Source organism: Budorcas taxicolor, chromosome 1, assembly GCF_023091745.1.
Source record: "Budorcas taxicolor isolate Tak-1 chromosome 1, Takin1.1, whole genome shotgun sequence".
NCBI lineage: Eukaryota > Metazoa > Chordata > Mammalia > Artiodactyla > Bovidae > Budorcas > Budorcas taxicolor.
In genome coordinates, this window is record NC_068910.1 from 198,245,709 (window position 1) to 198,264,538 (window position 18,830).

At 46.8% G+C, this 18,830-nt stretch overlaps 1 protein-coding gene across 1 annotated transcript in view; it reads right to left on the minus strand.

Annotated features, from left to right (window-relative positions):
- EPHB1 (EPH receptor B1) overlaps positions 1 to 18,830 on the minus strand; it is a 317,259-nt gene that overhangs the window by 148,999 nt on the left and 149,430 nt on the right. Inside the window, exon 4 of the mRNA XM_052645625.1 lies at positions 3,274 to 3,429. Coding sequence (XP_052501585.1) covers positions 3,274 to 3,429 — 156 coding nt within the window. The remainder of the gene's footprint in view (positions 1 to 3,273; positions 3,430 to 18,830) is intronic.

An 18,830-nucleotide genomic window follows, 5' to 3' on the forward strand; every position in this document is an offset into this window, starting at 1 on the left:
TTTAAGAGAACAGATGGCACCTCCAATTAGAATGCTTTAAAAGGAAACCCTAATGAGAGTATAAAAGCCAACAAATTGACTTTTTCATACAGTACTTCCCTGGCACACAATAAATCAAATATATAATGAGGCTCAATAAAATAATAGGTTTATTTACACTTGTTTTGCCTAGCATTGTGCTGCCAACCAGTCTGGCCTCTGGGTCCTCTTACCTACTGCTGGCCCCTGCCAACCACAGCCTGGAGCTGGACAATGCATCCTTGAGCTGCTCTTGGCCAGACCTCTACAGGCAACTGGGACTCTGATTTGGCAATTTCTGGCCAGACCCTAGAATTCTGCTTCTAGGGGTTGAAACAGCTCAGGACTGTGTACAGGGTGTGGTGACATTCCTCCACAGCCTGACATCCTGACAAGTCTTGCATTCACCTCCCCACTCTGGGTAAGATGTGGAGATTGTGGTAGGACATAGGAGCTGGAAAGGTGTGCCTTACTTAGAGCTAGCTGCCAGTGCAAGAGAGAAAAGCTTGGGAGGTCTGAGTTTAATGAGCTGTACTCAGGACACGCGTGAGCAGTGGGCAGTGAAGGTTTACAGCGTGCAGAGTGAAGGCTCTGGGATGCTCCTGCTTATACCACGAATCAGCCCTGTTGGCTCAAGCACATCAGGTCAGGTGACAGAGAGATAAAAGGGAGATGTCACGTGAGGGGTAAAAGAGAGAGGCGCTATGAAGCAATGAGCTCCACATCTGTCATTGCCCTGCCTTCTCTCTAGGTGGCCTTCTTCAGGGGCTGGATGGATTTATAGGGTGTGTATGCTGGAGTTGGAAGCTGCGGTCCCAGACTTTTATTTTCACGAGTTTATCTGCAGAGGGAGGCTGGCCAGTAAGACAGGGTCTGTGAGAGCGGAGGGGGATGTTTTCAGGACGAAAGCTGTGAGAACCTGGATTTTGGCAATCATGGAGACTGGTCCTTAGTCTGGATATCCAGGAAGTAGAGACTGAGCCTAAGTGGCTTCTAAAGAAGTGCATGAAACAATGTTGGTCGGGTTCACAGGGACACACAGAGGAACCTCAGAAATCAGTACAGGGGTGCTGATTTGCTTGCTAAGTCAAACCCAACTCTTTGTAGCCTGCCAGGCTCCTCCTCTTTGACCATGGGATTTCCCAGGCAAGAATACTGGAATGAATTGCCATTTCCTTCTCCAGGGGATCTTTCCAACTCAGGGATCAAACCCACATCTCCTGCACTGCCAGGTGGGTTCGTTACCACTGAGCCACAAAAGGAAGACTGGGACTCCAATCAGCAGAAATGGAATCATTTCTGTTCATATCAACCCAGAGAGATCTGGGGAAAAATCAATTTACAAAAGGATGAGCTTTTTCTCAGTTCCAATCTATAAGCATTGATTGACCTCAGAAGTTTGATCTAGAAGGCACTTTCATTCTTCTTCTTTATCCAGCAAAGGTTATATATACTGCAAGGCCAGGATTAAGAAATTCTACCTGGAGTTCAGTCATTTTTTTCTGCCCATCAGAACTGCAAACATGTATGAAATGTTTCCTCTGTGTCTTTCTATACTGGGGTGGGCGGAAGGAGTTTGGTCAGAGGAGGTGAAGGAAAGGTCCTTACTCGGAGCAATCCGGGCAACATTACCCAACACAGAAGAAAGTTCTAGCATAATTAGAGGTTAACCTGGAGCACTGACTTCTGAATGCAACAGGAATACTGAAAGGGAAAAGTATCCCTATTTTAGGGCTGCCACACTTAGGAGAGGAGGAGCAAGTTCTTGAAAGTGCTGTGCAGGGATAAAGGTGCTTCTGATCTCCACATGATGGTGAATTATGAGGGAGAACATGGTGGGGAAAATCTCCCCTCCTCCAGCCCTCCCCTACAGGGAGCAGAGTTGCCCTCGCTTCCGTTTTGGCAGGATGACTGCCCTTCCCTCTACAGCAGAGAGTGGGAGAGTGGTGGGGCTGATGCACAGGCCCCAGCCCCTAGAATTTCTGCATCAAGGATTCACACTAGACTCTGGTCCTGTCGTTTGGCAGAGGCATGGATGTGCCATATAGGCACCTGGCACACAAGGACCTTCACTGGGTAACCAAAAAGACAAGTGAAGGATAACTGGACTCTGCTGTACAGTAGAAACTCACACAACATTGTAAAGCAACCATGCATGCATGTGCTTGCTTGCCAAGTCAAATCCAACTCTTTGTAGCCTGCCAGGCTCCTCCTCTTTGACCATGGGATTTCCCAGGCAAGAATACTGGAATGAATTGCCATTTCCTTCTCCAGGGGATCTTTCCAACCCAGGGATCGAACCCACATCTCCTGCACTGCCAGGTGGGTTCTTTACCACTGAGCCAATACTCCAGTATAAAGTTTAAAAGGGGAAATACTGAGAGGCAGAGGAAGGCTTCTTGAGCCTGGCTGGGTGGGGAACAGTTTAGAGACCTTATGAGAAAAAAGCTGAAACAGGGGAAAATCAGCAGCCAGCTGACAAAGTGGGAAGCAATGGTTGGGATCAATGGCTACTGCTAAATAGGAATTTTTGTTTAAAAGTGTTAAATTCTATTTTCTACTTCTCCATTGAATGTTCAGTAGAATCTACATCCAATGCCACAATAAGTTATCAGTGGTTATCTCTGGATATAGATAATATGGTTGCATTTGTTTTCATATTTACTCATTTCTGCTCAAATTCTCTCCAGTCAACATGCATTAACTTTATAATCAAAAACTATAACAAATGTTGTTTTATAAAAATCTACATTAGAAAAAAAGAAAAATTTTACTAGACAATTAGTAAAATCATGAGAGTTCTGAGGGGAGCCTGGTCACAGAGATACAGGAAGCCTAGTGAAAAGGGAGGATATTCTCAGCTGTGAAGACCAAGTGATCTTCTTGGAGGAGGTGACTGGAAGAGTTACCAGGAATTGTTCCAACATCTTGGTGCACCTTGATTTTGCACTCAAAGAACTCTCCATTTGACATTTTTAACCATCTGGTGGGCAGAAATTGTCTTGCTTGGGTAGGAGGAAGGCCCTCTCATTTGGGAGGAGGGGACAAAGAAAGAACATTCTCTTGACCATTACCACTGATAGAGAGGCCCTGCTTGCCCAGCAAGGAGCTGTTCATTTCAGCACCACAGCCAGCATTTCTGCTTTGTACCTTGCAATTGGAGAATGGTGTCTTAAGTCTTCCCTGCCCCAGGCCCACCACTTGCACTATCAGACAATCAAGCTCCCCAGCACAGAGCCCCTACTATACACTTACTAGTGCATGCCACTTCTGGGGGGTCAAAATCCGCTCGGTAGTAGCCGGTCCGGCAGGTGCAGATGGGAGATGCCTCTGAAGGGGATCGGCTGTTGGAAGGGCAGTGAGAGCAGACCTCAGCTTCCTGGCTGGCCTTGAACATCCCTGCAGGGCAAGCTGGAAAATAAAGATGCCGTCTTAGAATTAATGGAAGAGGGGCCACAAAGGCCTTTCCCCGGAACTGGAAAAGGAACCATTCTGTCCCCTTAAAAAGGACATTGAGATACCCCATTGCTCAAAGTGAGCATTTCAGATAGAGGAAACCTCTACTTAAAACTCCAAGTCTTCAAACATCCTAAGTGAAATATATTTTCCCAATACCAATGGCCTCTCTCACTTGAACAATATGAATAATGATTCTTCCCTTTCAGGTATGTCAAGAGATTTAATTGAGAAAATGAATCTAATGTGTAGCTCAGTGTCTGAGGCATAAGTGCTCTATAAATGGTTATTCCCTCCCTCTTCCACCTGGTTAACAGGTGGGGCCTTACCCTGATCTACTCAGTGAAGGAATTTCACTGGTACTCAGATGGAACAATGCCCTGGTTGACAATGGGCTGGACCTATGGTTCTTAAATGTCACATTGCAACACACATGAGGGACACTGTGAGCTGTATTAACACTTATTATGAATGATGGTAAAGGGCTGAAATTCATGAGTGATTCTTTAAGAAGAAATTAAAGTGATTTCAAGGTTACTGGCTTAACAACATCATTCTCCCTTAATTGCATTTTGAAACGCTTGGAGGTGGGGGTGGGGCAAAGAAGGATGGCTTTACAGGCAGTGCACCGGGGAATGTGCCATGCACTTGGTATCATCTATCATGTACATGTCAGTGGGGAAGTTTGGGAACGCCTCATACAACCTGATGCCCACTAGAGCTGTCCACAGATATAAGGCACTTATTCTTTTTTCTCCATAGGCCAGCCTGTGAAGAGCCGTGCCCCCAAAAGTCTGGCTCTAGGCCATTCCTCAAGCTTTTACCATGCCTCATCTCCAGAGACCTGTGACTCCAGACATCTGGTTCCTGCCTTGCTGATTCCTCAGAAAATTGGCCCTGCCTGTCGGCTTCCCTCAGGCCCTTTCTCACTATCTCAGCTCCTGACTCTTCTGGTCCCCAAGGAACCTACCCTGGCTTATCCTCCTTGAGACCAGGCAAAACTAATTTCATGGTCAACTGGCTTTCTTTCATACTTCACTAATTCACACAACAGACATTTAATATGATCCTGCTAAGAACTTGACCCAGGGAATTTTGAGAACAGAACCTGCCCTCAAGGAGTTCTTGATCCAACGTAGTCATACAACCACAGTACTATGCGATCATTGCCAGGGACTTCCCAGGTGGCCCTAATGCTAAAGAACTTGCTTGCCAGTGCAGGAGATATAAAAGATGTGTGCTCAATCCCTGGGTCAGGAAGATCCCCTGAGGTAGGGAATGGCAACCCACTCCAGTATTCTTGTCTGGATAAGCCCATGGATGGAGGAGCCTGGCAGGCTTCAGTCCACAGCATTGCAGAGTCAGATGCAACTGAAGCGACTTAGCGTGCACGCATGTGAGCACTGCCATAGTAGAAGTGCCACTACTAAGGTTTCTGCTTATACAAAGCTCATCTTCCCAAATAGACCGTCCTCCTGGAAAGTGCAGAGTATTTTTTAACAGTAGCAGTAGCCACCATCTGTTAACATTCTTAAGTGCTTGTATGCGTTCCTCTGTGGGATAGCTATTATTAGCTCCATTTTGTTAATAAGGAAATCAGAACACTGAAAGGTTAAAAAATGTTGCCTAGAATCACACAGTGGGAGAAGTAATAGCAATGATATACATATAAACTATTTGGAAACTATCCATGTCTCTTCTACCAAGACAAGGAAGAACTGTTTCCTTTGCTGGGTAAGTTTTCTCACCCCCTCATTTGAAGTGAGCTAAAGGGTTTTGGTCACTCTGGAAGTGTCTGGGGCAGGAGCTCATCTTGAATGGGAGGAAATTTTTGTCATGGAATGTTCTGGAATGGCATAACTCAAGCATGTTCCAAAGAGTCCATGTCCTTTCGGTTAACACCAGCTACTCACAAAAGGGGTCTGCGGTCAGACATTTTGCATCTGTGGATTTAAAAAGGTCATTTCATTTTTTAATAAGAATTTTTCAGAACTTCCAAAATGGGATATAGAATGCTGTATTTTCTCGCCAAGAAACCCTATTTTGAAGCACATCTCCTGGGATTCAAGTTCCATGGAACACACTGGGGTACACACTGTCTAGATGCTTCAGTAACCTTATCTTAAAGATTTCTGTTGTAACTCATGTAAAAATGGGCCACCCGCTACACGTCTCAGCACGTTCAAAAGAAACTTCTGGGTAGAAAGCAAAAAGCAAAAACAAAAACTTATATCTCTACTAAAGGCTTAATAAATAAAACACCAAAGGAAAACTGAATGGTACACCCAAAGTGTCCTAGAATTTGACTTGCAGATTTATCCTTTCAGGCCCATACAGTAAAGTCTTTCCTTCTCTTTCCTCCTCTCTCCCTTTCTCCTTTCCATTTCTCTTCCTTCTCACCCGTGAGAAGCACTTGGCCTTTTCTACTGGGGATCACCCAGCATTGCTGCCTCATTCAGTTCTGGAGGTGGAGAACATATAAATCCCACCTCTGTGCTGCCCAAACACAGCAGAAGCCCTTTGCCTGGAAAGTGGGGGAGGGGAACATGGTGACTCATGCCTTCACTGGAGCCCTGCCACATGTAATTTTCTTAATGTATCAGTCCAAGAGAAACAAGGTGTTTTCTCTCTCTTTCCAGCATTTAAAAGCCTCCTTTCTTTACATTTAATACATTAACAGCATAAATAGCCATCCTGATGTCCAGGAGTAGCAAGGGAGTTACAAAGTGTCTTCCTCTGAGATCTCTGCTGAAGGAAGGCAGACCCAGAAGGAGGTGACTCCAGAAGGAGGTGATTCCACAGAAGGGGGGGCAATGACAGAGAAGGAGCCAAGCTGAGCTTCAAAAGAGAGAACTTCAGAGAAGGGCTGGAGAGAAAGGTCTTGGGAGGGGGCAAGACCCCATCCCCCCTTAGCAACAGTCCTGGGTCAGCTGGATACTACCTGGGTGACCACTAGCAAGTTATGTCATCCTCATCTTGCTTATCTGTATAAAGAATCAATAAAAAAGACACAGCTGTGTATAACGGACTTTTGGACTCAGAGGGAGAGGGAGAGGGTGGGACGACTTGGGAGAATGGCATTCTATCATGTATACTATCATGTAAGAATTGAATCGCCAGTCTATGTCTGACGCAGGATACAGCATGCTTGGGGCTGGTGCATGGGGATGACCCACAGAGATGTTATGGGGAGGGCGGTGGGAGGGGGGTTCATGTTTGGGAACACATGTAAGAATTAAAGATTTTAAAAATTAAAAAAAAAAAAGAATCAATAAAAAAGAAATTTAACACTTCTCACAAAAATTCCCACAGGTCATTAGAATTTATTAAACTCAAATATGAAAATTTACCTAGGCTCAGTAAGAGTTAAACCGTGCTAATTCTTCTTCACCTTCATTTTTCCAGTTCCTTTTAAAAACAACTTTTCTTTTAAGATTGATAAGCTTAGAGTCCCAAAAGTGGGCAAATCAATCCTGGGACCAAATGGAAAAATGTGTTTCTGCACAGATTATTTCTGTTTTGTATAATGGGAGAATCATTATATCTGTAACATATTTCTTATTGATACTCACAAAATAGATGAATCTCATTAATATTCAGATTTCATAAGTTAATATTGTTTTAAAATCTATGTCTAGGCATTCTCTAATTTATAAAGAAGCTGTATTCCTAGGTTCACTTATTGAACATTTAGACTAACTTGTCAGCATACTTGGGCTCTATTTTCTCGTAGAATTAATGCTTTAAATAATGCTTAGCATGCCAGACTAGTCCACAAAGCCTTTTTTAACTCATCTTGTATCAGACATCATTGAAAAGAAATAGTACTAAGACTGTTACTTTACTAGAAATTTAACATAGAAAAGTAAATAAGAAATTTGTGCTACCCCTTAAGGAAAAGCAGTTTTAATTAGAGGTGATACATGGAGCTGCTCTTAGAGGCTAACAAAAAAAATTTAGACCAAGGGAAGCAAAAGAAATGGCCTCAGGCCAGAGAAGTCACCTGAGTACATAAAGTGGTTTGGAGTAACACAGTAGAGAATGGTAGGGGCTCTGGCAGCCACACACACCTGCCTGAAGGCTCAAAAAAATAATAATAATTAAATGCTGGGAGGGATTGGGGGCAGGAGGAGAAGGGGACGACCGAGGATGAGATGGCTGGATGGCATCACGGACTCGATGGACATGAGTCTGACTGAACTCCGGGAGATGGTGATGGACAGGGAGGCCTGGCGTGCTGCGATTCATGGGGTCGCAAAGAGTCAGACACGACTGAGCGACTGAACTGAACTGAACTGAACTGTGATCACCTAATCAAGCACATATCCAAAACTGTCAAGCAATTTTGAAGTTGATAACACAGTTACTTGCTTTAATATCATTTCAAAACTCAGGGGTTGACTTTCTCTTGATTAAAATTATGGTCAGCACTATCACTATAGACACGAACCTCTCATTCAACTAAATTTTTTAGATGATCTAGGTGAGCAGAGCTCAGAGCGTAGGGGACAGGCTCTGGGAAGTGCCCTTCCTTGTGGGGTGAGAGAGGAGGCAGACAATGGAACTCTGGTGCGTGTTCTTAGTTTGGGGGTGGGGGCACCGGTCAGGCAGGAAGTGCCTGACTTGGAGGATCCCCCACTCTGAGATGAGGACCAGAAGAAGCATTTTCCGGTGGTGACTAAGGGGTGAAATTCAAGAGAGGCTAAGACAAAACTCGAAGGGAAGAGGTGGAAGAACAGGAGAGGCCGAAAGGGAAATTAGGTCAGAGAGTGCCCAGGCCCATCCCCTCCCGGAGCATGTCATCACTATTCCCAGAGGTGTGTGGGAAAGGAAGAGCTGCAGGGCCTTGCTGTGTATTCCCACAAGACCCCTGTCCGAGGGACACCTGTGACTTGGAGGGCTGTACGTTTCTGACACTAGCATAGCCCAGATTGCTTTGTTTCCTTAAGAAAAGGGGGGTTGGCTTCCATTGACTCCATTGCAGAGGATCATGGTTCAGACAGGTAAATGGAGCTTTCAGGTGGCACCCCCTCCCCCGCCATGCACACACATCTTTCCCCGCCCCTGACTCTGGCAGAGAGCAACAGACAAGACATGAGTACCAGGTCCCTAAGCATGTGTGTATTTTCCATCCCCCAAGCAAAATATGCGGCATTTCCCTCCCGCTTCAAGCAACAGGGGACTGGTACGTGTGACCTCTAGCTGATATCCAGAAGGGCACCTTGAAACACTCACCCAACTTCTCAGAGCCTCAGGATGTAAGGAATCATCTAGAGCTTACAATGCTCTTGAGAACCCCCTCCCCTCCCCTCCCTGCACGCAGCCTCCCCGTGACACTAAATCCATCACCAACAGTACTATTACTTTATAAAGAAACAGATTAAGTGTCTCATAAACAGTGCAGTGATTGAGATAATGGAAAGCGCCTCTCGTCCCCATCTGCAGCATCAGGTTATGAAGCATTTCCAAGCAGCCAGGAAGAGGAAATTAATAGAAGCAAGAGGGAATAACCACTTTTATGCAATTTCCTCAGGAGATAGTGGACCATCTAATCTTTATTGGAGCCCTTTAACCTGTCACTCAGCACTCACCAGAGCCTCTTTAGCTCTCACAATTTTTCTTGATATCCAAGAGAGATAAAATGAAAACCTCATAACATTATTTTATAATTTTTGTACTTGGAGGGTGCACATTGCCTCTGCCCCTCCCCCTCTACTGAGGCCTCACGAAACATTTTTATGCAGCAGGAATGTGGGAGAGCTTAACTATTCCCGGTGCATGGTCCAGGGGGTCACAGCTTCTCTGCAGAAAGGAAATCTCTCCGTGCATTTTAAATGTGATGCTTCCCTCCACCGCCGCCTTCTGTCCTTGGTTTTTCTTTTTAATAATCTGATTACTTCTCCTGATCTAATTTTTTTTCCCCAAATGAGTTTGCAAAGGTTCATGCCAATGAATATTCATCCCCTGTTTAAGAAGCGGGTGCCTTTTTCTCAAGGCAGGTGCAGCTCAGCAGCTGGCTGGGGAGGTGTGCCTGCCTCTCGGGGTGACAGTGAGAGGGGCGAGGCTCATGCTCCTGGTGAGGAAGAAAGAGGTTCACAGCCCTGAGCTACCTCCCCTTTTGTCTCCAAACTCTGCCCTTGCTCTTGAGGAGCCTGCTGGGGTGGGCAGTGGCTGAGACACACCTCCGCAGCCCCCAGGATGGGCGTGGTGGGCGGGACAGGGGGCGGGGTCAAGCCCTTTCTGCAGGGCATGCGCACAGCTCTGCAAGGCTCTACTCAGGTCTTGTGGCCTCAGGTGAGCCCTGCTTGTACATTCACGCCTGCGACCCAATGCCTCCCTCATCTTCGCTTTAGGGAGGCTGACCCCAGGGGTTCTTGACTCTGGACCTCTAGGCATGAAGCTCTGGGGAAGGAGGTGTGCTGGGGTTCCCTGTCTATGTCATCAGCACTCTGTGTATTTCCCAGACATGGGTCTCCCTGAACAATCCCAGGCCATCCCAGTGGGACCCAGGACTTGCGAAACCCCCACTTTCCCTTATAGTGAGGGCAATGTGTGGAGAAAATCAATAGCAGAGAAGTGGTTTCCAGGCATCCACCCAGTGGATCATCCAACTACTATACTAGGTGGAAAGGTCTCTGAAGGTTGATGCTAGGTGTTGCCCTCTTTGCATTTTCCTCTCCCTGGTGCTGAGCACAGGCCTTCCACGTAGACACATGCATTGGCTGCCTGGAGGTGGTGGCACACGCACAGGCCTTGAAGGATGGGCAAAAGCTGACGCAGAAATGGGAGGGTGAGGCAAGGGGAAAAGAGTGCCCCAAGCCTCGGAGAGAACAGGAAGAGCACTTGCCTGGGGAACTTGGAGGGAGAGGGAACCTGGCAGTAGAGGCTGCCGGGCACACACAGCATTCATGGGGCCACAGCAGGAAATTGGCTGGAGGGCTCAGGTGTGTCGAACTGCATACATGGGGCGAAATGGGTCTCCAGTCCCTGCCTTCATGGGCCCAGTGCCAGCGGTAATAGCCTGTGCAGAGGGAACACTTAGCTGTGTCATACAGTCGTATCACTCTTAGTGACACTTGCTGAAATTGATGAATGCTTCAGGCACCATGACATAGACGAGACTGTAACTTCCAGTGCTATTAAGCTGCTCAGGCAGTAGCAGCAGCAAGCCTAGAACACATCAATCAGCAGGGAAGTTGTTAAAGATGTGGGGTCAGGGTCAGGGGCGCTTAGCCTTGGTGAAATGGGGAGATCACTGGTCAGAACTGAAGGATGACAAACAGAGGAGCAGTGTCCCGGGAGGAGGGGCAGGCACTTAGATCCTTGTCACTGATGGCGCCTACTCCTAGGGAACAGCTGGGCACAGCACAGCCAAGACCAGGTTTGGGGAGGGGGACTGGACTGGGGATCAGAGCCTCTCAGCAGGGAATTCAGGGCTGCATCCTGCAGTCCTGGCCCAAGTCAGTGTTTGGGTGGTGGGATTGTAAAGCAAACCTAGGGGTTTTCTGTGATCTAGGCCAGTGATTTTCAACCTGTGGTCTCTAGACCAGAACCACCAGCAGCAGCACCCGGGAACTTGTAGAAATTCAGAATTCAAGACCCCACTACAAACCTACTGAACCAGAAATGCTGGGGTGGGGCCCAGTGATCTGAGTGTTCGAAAGCCCTCCAGGGGATTCTGACACAGCTCCAGTCTGAGAACTGCTGCTTTAGGATCTCCAGGTAGACTAGAAATATCCTGGCTTTGGGGTCTGTGAAAACGGCCACTTCCCGGTTATGTGATCTTATGCAAGTTACTTAACCCTCAGCCTCAGCCCCCAACCCTGTATACAGGGATGCTAGAGTAACTTCCTTCTTACAGTTTTGTGATGATCAGTATAATATGTACAAACATACTGGAATGTAGCATCTCCTCAATAAATAGTGGCTAGGTGTTTTCTGCAAGGAGCCAGACTGAATGTTTTCAACTGCCATTCATTTTAAAGTATTTAAATTGGCCACTTAATATAAACTTGGGGCCAATGCTAGGCACTGAGATCTACCAGTGGATGAAACGCACAAAGAGCCCTCCACCATGAAGCTGACTTCCTAGTGGAGGAAGTGAAATGAAGTTGCTCAGTTGTGTCCGACTCTTTGTGACCCCGTGGACTGTAGCCCACCAGGCTTCTCCGTCCATGGGATTCTCCAGGCAAGAATACCAGAGTGGGTTGCCATTTCCTTCTTCAGGGGGTCTTCCAGACCCAGGGATCGAACCCAGGTCTCCTGCATTGCAGGCAGACGCTTTAACCTCTGAGACCCTACACTGGAAATTCCAACAGAGAGAATGAGTGTAGGAGGTTCAGACCAGGCACTAACTGAGGCTGGGAGGGTCTCAGACAACTGACACCTAAGTAAAGACATAAAGAATTAATAGAAGCTGAATAGGTTGCAGAGGTAAAGTGGGTTAGTGAGGGGAGACAGAACACCCTCCGTGTGGAGAAAGCAGCATGTGCAAAGGCCCTGGAGAAAAAAATATGACTCAGTCCATAAATTGTGAGCAGTGTTTCTGTGATCCATTGTTGTATGTGGGGTGGACAGGGGTCAGTTGATGAGGAGGCTGAGTCTCATGTCAGCCCCTAGATTTGATCCATAGGTCATGGGCCACTGCTAAGTTTAACACTGGGGAAAAAACACAATCAGATTTTTTGTGTCTGAACGATCACACTGGCGGCTGGGAAGAGAATGGGTCAGAGGAGTGGGGACAGTTAAAGAGAGTCACAAAAGCCTAGAAAGAGTGATAATCACTGAGGTAATGGGAACAGAATCAAAAGTCATTAGAAGAGGAGAAGCTGGCGATTAACTGGGCCTCCCTCATTCATCAATGGTATGCCCAGAGTCCCCACTGGATGTCAGGCACTGGGCTAAGTGAACTGTTGATGGCTTGTACCCCTACTTTCCTACCAATGCCAGAAAGCCTGCCCTCTACACTTCATCTACTTGGGCCAGGCATTTTCCTCTTCCTGGAGTTCTCTTTTAAAAACCCTATAGCCTGGCACTGAGTTCACTTTCCCTGTGACTTTGAGGGGGTTGAGAGTGACATTAGGAAAGGGAAGAACGGGAAAGGTGGGGTGGGGGTTCCTCCTGGAGATGGCTGGGTCTGCTTCCCACCACCAGCCAGCAAACAGGGCCCTCACCCTGAGGAGGATCCTTCACTCAGGAATCTTTCAGGACCTTGGACAGGGAGGGAGGGAGGCCTCTAGCTGGAAACCCAGCTGCCAGGTACTCGATGTCACTGGACCCTGAAGGTTGTGGCGCTACCTGAGTGCCTTCCCAACAGGCCACCTGGACAGCCAGTAGCTGCTGGGGGCCCCATGGAACTGCTGATTAAGCTTTAGCCTGACAGAGCCCTTTCCCTTTTATAAGTTTGACTCATTTGAGGGGTACTTCCTGTGTGCCCTGAGTTAGATCTAGGAGAGTCACTTTCTTTACACTGGGAGAGGAGAGGGCTGTTGTTGAGGAGTTAGGACAGACATGCAGGGAATCAGATGTAGAAGGGGCCTGGAGGAGCCCTTGATCCATAGGTAGCAGATGGCCAGTGAAGATGGAATTCTTCAGATGTGGGGCTCCAGGGGCAGAGCAAGGCCTCCTGGAGAAAAGCTAATGTCACAGCCAGGTGGTGAAGGAGGTGGGTGAGCACATGCTGGGGGTACAGCAGGGGAAGGAGGGGTCTGTCCTTGAGCAGAGAGCAGAAGCATGCTGCCAGCAGCAGGACAGATTCCTTAAAGGAAATATGGCCTCCCCACTTCCCTCCCCGCCACCCGAGATGCTCCTCAGGGTCCCCGGAACTCGACAAAGCAGAAATGAGGGTCAGATCACTTCAGATCTTCCAATGGGCCTCTCCTGATCAGACACACACTCTGGGCCACAGGGCTGCCAGGCCTTGGCCCCCACTGCTGTGTCAGGGGAGGGGGTGGGCAGGGAATCCCCAGATGCCCCGTCTCTAGGCCCTGTCCCCACCCACATCAAAGCCTGCCTGCCAGTGCTCTGAAAGCACCGTCAATCTGGTTTCTCTGGGCAGCAGGCGACGGGGACATATGCTTGCAGTCAGGTGGCTTCCCACATTTTCAAATTGAAGTGTTTATTTTACCCTTTGAGAAAAGCCTTATTTTTAAGTATTCCCCGACACAGAACTTGATGGATTCCCTTAAAAAAAATAATTTATGATCAAGTGTTTAAGATAAATGAAGGTGACTTCTTACTGCATTTCTCAAGGCTGGACAATGACGAGAAGCCACCCTCACTCTTCCTGTGGCTGGGGCAGGGCTGGCCACCTGCACGCACACAGACAGCCAGGCCTGGTGAGTCATCACACCCAGAAACAACATTGCTGTCCCCTGCTCTCTCTGTTTCTCAGTGACAATGTAGGAAAAGAAAAAAGAAGAAGAAGAAGAAAAACGCATGTTTATTGAGATGCATTTCCTCTCCAAAATCTGACAAGGTAAATAGCACTCGTCTCTTAGGGAAGGTTATTGTTTCTCCTTTTCCAAGCTTCCTCATTCTAGGATTTTGTTGAGTCCACAAATCACATGCAGTCAGGGTGGAAAAAGACCTTAGAAACACCCTAGAAGAGGGTCAGCCAGTATAGCTACGATCACCACCTCCCTTGTTGTCCACGGCAGACATCACTAATCAATCATAGCACTTATTCCCACTCAACCCAGATCAGAGCTCAGAATTAACACAATGCCCCCCCACCCCCAGGCAGCTGCTACCCATGGATCAGAGTTGGCCCATCCCAGATCTACGATAGAGAAACTAAGGCCAGGAGAAGGCAAGGGATAACTTGGTCAGAGACACACCAGAACAAGCCTCAGAGTCTGCTCCACCAGCCTTATCAGGATGAGCCCGCTGCAGCCCTGGGGGAGCTTAGCCCATCCCTGCCTCCGCCTGCCTTGACTCCTTCTCCTTTTTGTCTTTGAGGTCAGCCCCACTGCACAGCCTCCTCTCCAGCTGGGATGCCAGGGAACCTAATTATTCTCTCTGTGTGCATCCGGGGAAGAGTTGCATTATGTTTAAGTAAGTGTAGCTAAGAGGTGCCGCATCTCACGAGAAGGTCAAGTGCTGCATATGTATAATATAAGATTAAGATTTTCTCCTTCTGCAGTGCACTTGATAAAATAATTTTGCTGTGACCTTTACAGAAATGTAGGAGTAGAAATGGGCACAGTGGAACTTCCAGCTTCTCCCCTGGTCACAAAGTCATAAATACCATCAATCTATAACACTATTACACACCATTCAAGTGGGACAAGTGAGCAAAAGAAATGATTTTTATTTTTATTTTTTGGTAACGACAGAACAAAAGCATTGGAGGCTGAAATTCTCAAGCTGGATTACTGGAGCCGTGCTGACAGATAACGGACATGAATGCATCCTTTCCTCACGCTGCCCTGGCCTAGCCTGGTGGCACAAAGACTGTGGCAGGGGCCTCCTGCAGAGTGTCAGAGGAAGGGGCCCTGTCCAAGGTCACAGAAGAATCAGTAGGGTTTGACCGGCTCTGCCCTGTGCTTGTCAAGAGGGTGTGGGGGACTGGTATCAGCTCCTAAACTGCGGCGACAGTGGATACACCACTCTGCAAGTCTGGGAGTCAACTCTAACAAAAAGGGAAAGAGCTGTGAGTAATAATCGATATTGAAATAATAAGGTTATATGCATCCCAACAGATTCTCCAAGTAGGACTGACCATGACATTTATCCAAAAGGCTGAAGGCAGACAAAGCTGGCAGAATATTTTGGTCTGACCCATGACTTTCGCTCGAGAACCTCACCAAATATGAACAGGGAAACAGGGCTCGCAGATTCTGGAATAGGGAGGACACCCTCCTTCTGTGCAGCTGAGCAGAGCCATCAGAGGCGCCGGATCCCTGGAGGCTGTGTGAATGGCCCAGCAGCTGCTGTAACCCAGAGCAGCTGAAACAGGGTTCCTGCTGAGGGAAGGGCAGAAAAGGGGTGAAGAGCTGTATGCTCTCCGGTGACCATTTATTCCCAGGTGCTGAGAAGTCGTTTCCAGCATGCTCTGCATCCTCCCTGCCTGCACTTCCTGGATTTAATGATACAGGAGCATCACCAGCTACCTTCAGGCCTGTTAATTAAACATGACTAAGGGGGAAGTTTGCAGTAAAGCTCAGAGGCGTGAGGCGGGCACTTGGCTCTCAGTGCCCACCTAGGGCAGACCGAAAGAGCCGTCCTTCTGAAGGCACCACGTGAGGGACGGCTTGGGAAGGAGCAACAGGTGCAGATGCCCAGGGAGGACCATGAGGTAGCAGTGGGGAGAGATGGGCAGCCAGGGAGAGGATATTCCCAAAGGAAACAAGTCCCGGGCTGATGGTGACGGGTTCATAGCAGCCTAGCGGGACAGGAGACCACCACCTGAACCCTCCACTGCAGAGGAAGGCGCCTGCTTTTCCTTGCCTACCCTCTCCCTGCAGCAGAGGTCTCATATTAAATGAGAGACCAGCCTTTCCTGCAGAGCACAGCTGGGGGATGATGCTGAGCACTCTCCTCCCACCCTGTGCAACCTTCAAAGGCAAGGTTTGTGGGTGTCAAACTGACCTCCACTGGCTAAAACTGGTTACAAAGTTGTGTCAATAAAAATAACATAATTAATAATAACAACAATCACCATTTAAATAGCACATTTATCAAGGGCCAGGTACTCAGGTGCTCAGCATGACTTCATTTTGTACTCATAACAGTCCTAAGAGACATAAGCTACAATTATTCCCATTTCGCCCATCAGGAAACTGAGGGCAGCTTGTCCAACACCCGAAGTCAGTGATGGAGACAGGCACTGAACACAGGCTATCTGACTCCAGAGACTTGAGAGCTCATTTGGAATGTTTTAAAATCAGGTAAATTTCCTTGCAACCAATAAAAACCAGTGTGTATCACGTTAAATGTAAATTATGGCAATGTGACTTCCTGGGGAAGGGGTGCCAGCTTCTAAGTTATAGACGCTACTACTCCAAAGTCATAGGAAACAAGTTCTATCGGTTTTTGTTTTTTTTTTTTTTTTAGCCCTGGTTTCTTCATTTGTAAAAATGGAATTAATTGGCCCTATCTCATAGAGTTGTTTTGATCATTAAATGAGATAATGAATATAAAATGTTTGGTGCAGTACCTAGCATATGATAACTACTCAGTTAAAAGTAGCTGTTTCAATGCTATTCTCTCAAATAATCCTACCCTTGCCTTCTCCCACAGAGTCCAAAAGACTAAAAAAATAAAATAAAAGTAGCTGTTAATTTATTCTGTTATAAAATTATTATTGTTCACTATAAGTTCTATGAGCTTCCCCGATGGCTCAGTGGTGACGTCGGAGATGCATGGGTTCAACTCCTCGGGAAGATCCCCTGAAGGAGGAAATGGGCACCCATTCCAGTATTCTTGCCTGGAAAATCCCATGGAGAGAGGAGCCTGGCCGGCTACAGTCTATGGGGACATGACTGAGCACCTAGCACCATAACTAGTGTGCTGATGTTACACTTTTAAAAATTCAGCATTTGTCCCACTCCATGGAACATTCCCATCAAGGTTTAATAACCCATAGGCCTTGGCTTGAATTGCTAAGATTTAGGGATATAAACTGAAGCATATGTAACCTATGGGCAGTGACTGTCAAGAGAGAAAGTTAGCTGGAAAGTAGACATTATGGCTGGACTCAGGCAGCCCTCTTGGGCTATGAGGATTTCAGAGCAACAAGTTTAATATGCCTGGGTCTCTAACACCAGGATACCCTACCAGCCTGGATATATTTTACATGACAGAAAACAAGTCTCTCTATTTTAAAAAAATTATCTGACATATTTTTTCTTTCTCATTGACAACTGGAATCCTAACACATCATTTCCTTTCAATTAAGTTTTATAAGGAGGATGGTATCATTCCCATTTCACTGGTAATGACATTTGGGATCAGAGAGGTAGAACAACTTGCCTGGTATTTCACAGCTAGTCTGTGGGAGAGGCAGGAGTCAAAACCAGATATGTTTGGCTTCAAAGCTGATACCCTTCCCAGTTATTGGGTTGGCCAAAAAAGTTTATCTGGGGTTTTCAATAAGACTTGAGAATGACATGTTCAGATGCACTTAAGTTCTGATGAGAGGCTTGGGAAATGGATAAGATGTATTGCTTGTCTGCTTAATGACGGCATCTTGCCCTACTTTCCCTGCTTCAAAAGGGAGGAGGGAAAACCATCTATGGTCCACGTCATATGCTGGCTCTGATCCCTCTGAGTCCCCGCCTGCCTTCATTCCTGACCAGATGTAAAAATGTGATGTATGGATGTGGTTGCTGGGCATTCTGCAGAGGCCTTCTCCGAAAGGCAAATTCATCCTTCCTGTGGCTTCTGATGACTGGCTGATTTTCCAGAGGACAGGAGATAAGCAGCTCAGCAGAAGGTATGGGGTGGTTAAGTATTCACTGGTACTACCTACTCCCACCTCTAGTAGGCGCCAGCTTCCTAAAACATAAGATGTTTGCTATGGACATGACAGATGGGTACCTAGAATTATTATTGTTTATTACACCCCAGTCCAAATACGCCAAAGGAGGCTATCACATTTATGCCCACAGCCTGAATAACTTCAGGATGGGACAGTGGTACAGAAGTAGCCAGCCTGCTGTCCACCAGCATCGGGGGCATAGAGCAGTGAGTGCCAAGGAAATGGCATGCACTGAAATCTGGATTTCACCATCATCAGACTAATAATCATTATAATCCTATGAAACTTCATTACTGAATTCCCCCTTTACCATTTCTACACGTAACACTCATTTGTTAATAACCAAGATAAAGGTCCATAAAACAATATTGCTCCCATGTAACACGTCTCTTTCTCCTTGCTCTCAATAAGACTCCAGAATTTCATCAGAGGAATGCAAGTGCTTCCATAAGATGTGTCAATTATTTCAAGATGACAGGTATTCGATTCTCAAATTCATCAGTAGGGGCTGAGAATGTATTGGTTCATCAAGCAGAGCATATTTCTGGAAGCGCTCTCACCATTTGGGAATCAAATAATAATTGCAATACCAACACCTTGACTTTCTAATGTATTTTTTCAAGCTAAAGGGTTTCGACACATTCCCCCACCAAACCCATTCTTAGATTCATCTTCTTTGTAGGCTTCTGAAATAGTGAAGGCGCTAGTTTTATTTCTTCCATTTTGCAGAGGAAGAAATTCAGATTCTCAATTCAGAAGCTGAGTGACTTACATAAACAAAGCATATTGGAAGCAAAGGAGAGATAGCAGATCTTTCGCTCTAAGGCTCCAATCACTTGAGTACACAGCTTCAGAAACATCACTTCTTGGATCC